General features: G+C 33.8%; 2 protein-coding genes across 2 annotated transcripts; both read right to left on the bottom strand.

Annotated features, from left to right (window-relative positions):
* Window positions 1–28: 28 nt before the first annotated feature.
* Window positions 29–2,132, bottom strand: timm10b (translocase of inner mitochondrial membrane 10 homolog B (yeast)). Its single transcript, XM_056247584.1, has 3 exons — window positions 1,965–2,132; window positions 1,740–1,835; window positions 29–759 (listed from the first exon to the last, which is right to left on the bottom strand). Exons 1-3 carry the CDS (start codon window positions 1,989–1,991, stop codon window positions 211–213), a joined length of 672 nt encoding a protein of 223 aa, XP_056103559.1. The 5' UTR covers window positions 1,992–2,132; the 3' UTR covers window positions 29–210.
* Window positions 2,133–2,841: 709 nt separating this feature from the next.
* Window positions 2,842–7,217, bottom strand: LOC130082750 (uncharacterized). Its single transcript, XM_056247604.1, has 6 exons — window positions 7,041–7,217; window positions 6,271–6,384; window positions 6,103–6,166; window positions 5,886–5,953; window positions 5,696–5,769; window positions 2,842–3,228 (listed from the first exon to the last, which is right to left on the bottom strand). Exons 1-6 carry the CDS (start codon window positions 7,045–7,047, stop codon window positions 2,842–2,844), a joined length of 714 nt encoding a protein of 237 aa, XP_056103579.1. The 5' UTR covers window positions 7,048–7,217.
* Window positions 7,218–8,277: the final 1,060 nt, after the last annotated feature.

Raw genomic sequence — 8,277 nt, 5'->3', positions numbered from 1 at the left:
AAAAGAGAGAGTTCACATGTTAGCCGGCAGAGCAACATTATTCAACGTTGTAATAGAGGTATTTAAATACTTATGAAGCCCATTCCACTGAAAATGATCAACAGTCTTAAAAGGCTTCTGTAACTTCTGGCTGTTAAGACTGAATATGCAGCATAAACAACATCTCCTAGACATATCATCTCTGCCATGTCCTTGTTCTGCACATCGCCATCAAGATGGAGTTCGGGGGGTCTGTCCCGCTCCCCCTGCAGACCGCGTTTCAGGGACTGATGTGGATGTTACACTGCTGGCCTTCAGATTGAGTGCATCCACTGCACTTGAGATGGGACCTACACCTACTTTAGGTACACTAGAAGATGTTGAGATCACTGCTGATGGTACTACTAGTCCCTCTGACTGCATTTCCCCAAAAGCCGAGCCATTTGTCGATGATGATGTCTCAATATCTGATGGATTGTTGGGAGATGAAGGTATTTTCGGGCTTTCAAGCATTGGTGTTGTGGTTGAGGGCATCCCCACCACTGGAGAGGATGTCGCTGGGATCTCCAGGGTTGATGGAGACTCTGTTGATGTGTCTGTGATGGCAGTAGATGGGTTTTCTAATGCCGCTGCAGCTTCAGCTTTATCTAGTTCTGCAGCTTTGCTCTCCATCTCCTGTATCCGCTTCTGCACCATCACAGGCATCAGCTGCACATACGTGCCCATTAAACGGTGATTGGTCCTTATTAACTTACTAGCACAACTGTCCACACAACGCTCCTGATAAAAATAAAAACAAGGGAAAAAGCAGCATTATATGAATGTCATAGTGAATTTATGTATAATGACAGAAGTGACTCAATGTGCACTACATTAAGCACAATAGGTTTTTTAAGGCCCGTTCACACCAAAAACAATTACTAAAGATAACTATATTAGCGTCCACACCAGCGGATCATTCTGTTTATTCTAAGCGGCGGCGCGTGTTTGTCTGTCACTTTAAATGCTGGAGCTCATTATAGCAGGAAGGATTCTGATTGGCTGTCAATGTTTTTATTGTTCATCAGCAGGATAAAATCATTGTGAAAGTAATTCCAATGATATAATTTCTCTGTGCCGTTATCGTTATAACTGTGGTGTGAACTCTGCCATTCTTTAATATTGAGAACGATTTTTTACTATATCTTTATTGTTATCTTAATAGTTGTTGTCTTTGGTGAATGGGCCTTTATTCTATTGGCAGTTCAAGCCGAACTCCCCTCAATACAAATTCATTAATTTACATTTACAGAATGGAAATAAAAGAAATGCAAAGACTCTTCTTTATTTCTTCATGAATTTGTCACATGACTTTATGTTTCGAATACTTGCAAATGATTGCAAATTAAAATATATTTTAAACTCTGAAATCATTTTAATTTAACACGCTTAAAAGAAATGCAGAAATTGTATGCACCTCTATGTCAAAATATTTCATATTTTAGTGCTGTCCTGATTTGCATTTTTTCTCATGAGTCTATTTTATTTCAAATCTTGCTCCTTTTTGTTTTGTGCCTGATGATGTTAGTATGTGTAATGAATACTATGTATTCATTACACTATTACTAACTAATACGTCTTTTGATGTAAATGTTAAAGGCAGAACATTAATGAATGAAAAATATCTCACATATCTGGGACACATCAATTAAGGTATTTTTTAAAAGCTTTCTTTGTATTAAAACCCTAAGTACACTTATTATAAATCATATTTGCCTCACCTCATCCATTGTCAGATTTCTGTAGTTGAAATTGCTTGTGCATCGCTGGAAGCAGATTTCCGTCATGCGATTATAAACGAGGAGGAAGTCCCGCAACTAGATCACAAAAACAGAACAATAAATATCACAAACATATTAAAATACAAAAAATAAACATATACATATATACATCTACTAAACAATACAGAAAAACATTGTCACATTCACACGGACTTCCATACTTACATTTCGTAGCTGACCGTCGTGGTCCATGACAATATTGTTGGCCGTATATATCAAGTGAAACGTCTATATAAGTGCAAATATATTACAACTGAAAATGATTAAAATAAGAAACGACGTAGAAGACGTAGACAGTAGAAGAGCGATCGCATGACTTTCAGCAGCGCGCGGCCATGTTTTTAATCACGTGACTACAGGAGCGTTACGTCACTGCGGCGGAAGTTTGCAAGAGGTCTACTGAAGTGAGTTTGTGCTGTTGCATTTTTCCTGTCTTTCATGTCGGTATGTGAAATGAGCAAAAGGAAGACTTTTTTAATTCTTTCTTTTTTATTTACAAGTAGCTAGATAGTGTAAGAAAAAACTTTCAATAATCTATCTATCATTTTTGTTGTTGTCATTTGAGTCAACAAAGTGAGACATTTTCATGGTAATTGTGTGGTAAACGTTATGGCATTTTATGGAAATTTTTTTTACATCTTCAGACTTTCTTCAAAGCTTTCAAAAAAAAAAAAAAGTCACTCATATAAAAAAGACTTTTATTTGTTGTCTTGAAAATCTAAAAGATAGCAAGAAACAAGCTGATTAAATATTTGTTAACATATTCCTCTTAGTTTATGTAGAACAACATAACAGACCAAAACTGTAAGCCTTTAAAGGCAAGAAACAAGAAAGCACATTTCAAGTGGTAAACTTATTTAAATGTGTCTCGATTGGACGTAATCTCAGAGCGGATAGCTGGTCTCCTCTGCATGCTTTTGCACTGAGAAAAAATTATAATTTGGAGTTTGAACCATGTGCTTCAATTGTTGACAGCACCACCCCACAGTTTCCTGTGTTTAATCTCTTAAGATGCTAAAGGCTTCTTTTAACTCTAACAATGTTAACTGTCCTGTTTTAGACTTTGTCTTGATCTACCGAGGGAGTGATCAAAGCCTTCGTGCAAATTTCTGTGCATCTCAAACTCCCTCTCTGCATTTTCATTTCTTTCCATTTCCATCATTTTTTCTCTCTCCCTCTCTTCTGCCTCCAGGGCTACTTGATGACTGTTGAGGTAGATACTGTGACGTGAAACCATGAGGCTGCTGCTCCGGGACGGGAGGGTGACATCAGCCTCGTTATCATGGTCCATGTAATTCTGCTGGGATGCGGGTTGAGGATGCGTCTGGGCTTGGTGAGCCTGAGCCTGTTTTTGATATTTTCTCTTTTTCTTACGCTTCTTATTGACAGTCAGATCAAGAGAGGCGTAGGACACATCCCCCTGCTGGACCTGTGAGATAATAACAAACCTAAGCTGTATTTTCATGATCTAACACATTCAATGCAGTGGAAAAATAAATAACTTACTGTACCTTGCCTCATTTTGGCATTCAGGTTAAATTGCAACATAACAAAGGCCATCAAAAGAGTTTTGCAATAAGTTACGCAATAGGGTTAAATAGCTTTCTCTAAGTCTCAGATTGTAAACCTGCGCTATGAATTCTTGCATCTCTGATTTTAGTGTTGAAATAGTGCAAAAAAGTTTTAAAGTCAGCATGAAACGGAAGTTCAAATCATCTTTTCTTCCAAATTGTGATGTATATCCTAGTGAAAAAAAAATGAGGGCAGAACTTGATTTTGTCCTTAGAGTGCAACAGTGCCCGTGCACTTTTTCAGCAGCGTCAGTTTTTGTAAGTATTTTTTCCATTCATTTCTCCCATAGGGATTTAAAGTCTTTGTTAAAGCGTTATAACCCATGAACCAAGCCAATCAGCTACAAGGTGATTCATAACATTACAAACTTTGATTTGATTTTTTAAAATCAGACAAAAATACAAAGGTGCAAGACATAAACAATCCCATGAAGCATTGCGAACAGCATAATCGAATAAAAAAAATAATGGAATAATATAAAGCTACTCATTTTAAAATGTTGATTTTATATATATAAATTTAACAATAAAATTTTTATATATAAAGTTAATTGCAAAATATGCATATATATTCAAATATTTTACTATTTTGAGACTAGGGAGATTAATTACATCAATTACATCATTTGTGGTGCTTCATGGGAGTATAGGCGGAGCTAAAGAGCTTTTTGGCACTTTTGCTTTTAGCGACTCTCTGATTGGTGGAATTGTTGTGAGTAATGTTGTTTTTTTCACCACGAATTCCACTGTTAAACACAATTATTTTAAAACTAAGTTGAATTAATGCGGGCTAACATCTTGAACAAAGGCAAATACTATCTATTAACAACCCGGCAGCTCACAGTAGGGTTGTCTTTAAAGGTTTAAAGGTTAAAAAAGGTTTAAAAATCTGTTTCCCTATGGAGAAAATGTTTTTACTTCCGGAACCCGACTGTTGCACTGTATTGGGAATTGATTGGATTGCAATTAAAAAATATGAATTGTCAATTTTGATTTCATAGTGAATTTAACTTGACAAAAATGTCGCAATATCTCGCAGAAGTACCTTTATTGCTGCTCAAACCCGAGCGTTTAGCTAGCGAGCTATTAATGTGGCATAACAATGATTCCTTTGACATGCATACTGCTGAAGAGTGGTCTGAGAACTCTGACCACAGCTGCGTTCATTAAAAGACCTGCTTCTACACACGTCTCTGTTTTCAGTAAAATGTGTGGGAGGGCGAGCTTAAAATAGTTATCAGGGGTACATTCTCACGCAGACTTTGTGAAGGTTTTGAAATTTAAAACATCAAGCCATTGAAGTGTTTATGAAAAATGTCACACAATCTGGTACTGGAAGTTCTGCTTTTTAATTTTGAGCATCTTTTTTCAGTGTTGAAAATACTTACAACACATGTAATACGTGACAGATATTACTTTAAACGGTATAATTTAATAGTTGCTGCATAAATCAAGACAGAGAACCCAAAAATAAATATTACAGTTACAATGCTATTAAGAGTTTAATGTGCGATTTGTTTCTGGTTGGCCATCTAATAACCAACCATAACTAACCAATAAACAAAAAAACTAGTAAATAGATGGATAAATACTGTAAAGTTAATATAAATAAATACATAAGTAAAAGTAAATATATAAAGGGCAGATTTTTGCAAATTTTTCATAAAAACACTGATGAAGCGTACATACGATCCATGTTTCTACGGTTAATGAGTGAACTCATTGTTTTTTAAATATATTTCACTCATACTAATGTACAGTAGTGGCCAAAAGTGATGTCCACGTGAAAATTGGCACCTTTATCGGTTTATCCAATATTATAAAAAATTAGTTTTATTAATAAAGTAGTTGTGCTTGGAGTCAATTGTTTTATTTGTGATAATGCTATGAAACATGCCATTGTGCGGACATCGGACAATTGTGCGGACATCATTTTTGATGTCCAGACCGTCATACAAAGAAATTATGAACATATGCAAAAACAAGAGAGAACCAATGAAATATTAATATGTTGTAGTCAATATGCTTTTTGTTTTTCTGTGCATTTTCATTGTGCATGTTTTACAGGTCTAATTTGTTTTATGCAAAATAAAACATGTAGCTGTAGTTTGCCTTTTTTCCAAATAAATTTGTCAGATAAATGCCTTAACCAGGTTTAGTGTTTTACCTCATATTTAATATATATATATATATATATATATATATATTATACTCATATATTGATGGATTAATTGAGCTTAGATTCATTAAAACAAATATCTCTTCTGGACATCACTTTTGGACACTATGTCTGCAATTTCCATGTAATTTGTTGGAAGACCATACCTTTAATCCCTGCTTTACTGTGCTTGCCTGTGCCATTTGTTCATAGCACACCTCCGGAGACATTTCGAAAGCTCCTGAACAAGCATTAAATACATAGCAATGTCATCATGACAGCTTAATTATTAATAGTAAATAGCAGACAGACATTGGATTACTTAAAGTGATTGGTGTATTTGTGAGCTAAACCTACCGCCTCCATCTATACAGATATTCCCATATATAGGATTTTCCTGTCTTTCCATTTCGTCATCTTCAAACCTGCAACACATAACCACAATGTATTTACATAGGTTTGTGGCTGTGGAAAAGGATTATTACATGTTAAATCAACTTTTTTTCTGCATGTCAATCAGAATACATAATTACATAAAATATGAATTTAATTCAAACAATGTGCTGATCATCACCTGTAAGACTGAAGTGAATCTCGACGTAATGGCTCTTCTCCATATTCAAACATGTTTTCATTAGCTGATTAAAAAAATATACAGTTTGTTACTGTGAACTAAAGTTGTTATACATTTCTTAAAATGCGTCTTTTTTATGTTTTGTAAATGTCAAACTATGAAGCATACCTGCTGAGTTTTTTTCCTTTCTTCTTAATAAATAGAATGCAACATTTATAGACACAGATATCAGCAGTGCAATAGATGTCAGACAAATAGCCACATATGCAGGTATGCATGGATCTACATGTAAAGAGAGAGTTAAATGACAGATCATGATTTGATATAATATTGCATTAAGTTCCCATTACACCTTATATAATATTTATATTACAAACTTTGATTATTTTGCCTTGCGTTTTATTTTTATAAATCTTTTTTCTTCTTTTTTCTTCTTCTTAAACCTTTCATTTATTTATTAGTTTCATATGTTAATATTTGTATAATATATCATATATATCATACATATCATCTTAAAGAGTATATAAGCACAAATCATTTGGTTAAGTTTCCGGACATGTCATAACACTGAATGAATTTCATGAATCTAACAATATAATTATTATCACTCATATAATTAATACACTTTTCTAGTGTGGATAGATTCATAAATTCGTATTATTAATAATTGTTTTGTGCACAGTATTATTCAAAAGAACGTTTAATATGTCAGGGTTTAATTTCAATTCATCAGTCTTCTAAGTTTTAAGAACAAAAAAACGATTTAGAACCATAAAGAAAACGTGCAAAAATACAAATAAAAAATTTAGTCTGTCATTATTCAATAATCTCTACTGAGACAACAAAACTGCTTTTATTTAAACACAGTGTGATGTGATGAAATACTGTTAGCAAAGAACGTTCACATACAGAAGTGATAAAGCATTTTTTCCTCTTACCTGGCATCCTGTTTTTTTAGGGTCAAATGTCCGATAAAGCCTTGTCTGATAAAACCTTTCACCTGTACGTGAGCATGTTCAACAAGAAGTGCACCAGAGTTGTGCTATTTTTATCGTCTTTAGACGTTTTCGGTTACAAACAGGAAACGTGACGGCTACCTTATTCGTTGCAAACATTCACATCTCAAGAGACACACTGTCTGCATTGTGTAGTGACATAAACCACTCACTGGTGTTGAAATGCACATTGAAAACATTTAATCCATATGGTTATCATTGTATTGGAAAACAAATTATGTGTGAAATGTTTTTTATGCTTTTCTTTGAATTTACTTTTGAAAGTTGAATGAAAATAATAATTTGTCAGTAATTTATACTCTAGTTAAAAAGTTTATTGCTCATACATTTCTAATCTTGCATTGATTTTTTTTGTGAGTAAAATTATGCTGTTATTTTAAAAATTAGGTGAAAATTAAGAATTCAAACAGGGATTCAAAACATTTAGTGGGCTGAATTCCCACCAATATTTAAATTAGTGGTTGATCAATATGGGATTTTCAATTGTTCAAATTTTTACTTTTGGACGCCCCTATCTTGAATATTTGGTTACATCCTTGAAATGAAATGAAAATGTAATCGTACAGCAATGTTATTCTAGTTTGTACAAATGAATGTGTAACAAATCTCTGCATTTACAAATTATAGTATACAACTAAAATATGATAAAATTTCAAAGACAAACTTATTATGAACATAAGTATTCTTATTCTGACAGTTTATTATAATATTCATAATATAAGATAAGATATTAGAGTGCTATTTTTCAAAAGAAGCGCTATATTAAACTTGACTCACACACTGTACTTTGACTCAAAGGTAAATTATTTTTTCACAAATAACTATTGTTTTTTCTCATACACCACATAATGAAGTGCAATAGTATATTGGATGCATGATTATACAGTGCAGGATACAGGTGATCTGAACACTGAAGCAATCAATCCTTTTTTTCTGAATTTTCCATTTCCGACCACAATAGCGAGAGCAGGAAACGTCCCTCTGCGTGAACGTGTTGCTTTTGTAGCAAAGAACCACAATGCACAAAACTCTGTACAAAAAGCATCTCTGTACTCTCTCTTTCTTGTTTTCTCTCTGTCTTAGCACACACACATACACTCTCTATCAGGCATATGTATCTGTTCATTAATCAGAAATGCCTTTTATTTCCATCTTATCC

Source organism: Rhinichthys klamathensis, unplaced genomic scaffold (genome assembly GCF_029890125.1).
Source record: "Rhinichthys klamathensis goyatoka isolate OS25496 unplaced genomic scaffold, OSU_Roscu_1.1 h1tg000050l_1, whole genome shotgun sequence".
Taxonomy (NCBI): Eukaryota; Metazoa; Chordata; class Actinopteri; order Cypriniformes; family Leuciscidae; genus Rhinichthys; species Rhinichthys klamathensis.
The sequence above is the reverse complement of the archived record's forward strand: the minus strand, read 5'-3'. Positions and strand labels throughout refer to the sequence as shown.

Bases quoted from the DNA above. Each gene is read 5' to 3' on its own strand.
- timm10b (XM_056247584.1), bottom strand. From the start codon at position 1,991: ATGGACCACGACGGTCAGCTACGAAAT. The intron at 1,836-1,964 runs GTAAGTATGGAA...TTTGTGATCTAG, and splicing joins ACGACGGTCAGCTACGAAAT to TTGCGGGACTTCCTCCTCGT. The intron at 760-1,739 runs GTGAGGCAAATA...TATTTTTATCAG, and splicing joins GAAATCTGACAATGGATGAG to GAGCGTTGTGTGGACAGTTG.
- LOC130082750 (XM_056247604.1), bottom strand. The intron at 5,954-6,102 runs GTGATGATCAGC...TATGTGTTGCAG, and splicing joins GATTCACTTCAGTCTTACAG to GTTTGAAGATGACGAAATGG. The intron at 3,229-5,695 runs GTATGGTCTTCC...ATTATCTCACAG, and splicing joins CAGTAAAGCAGGGATTAAAG to GTCCAGCAGGGGGATGTGTC.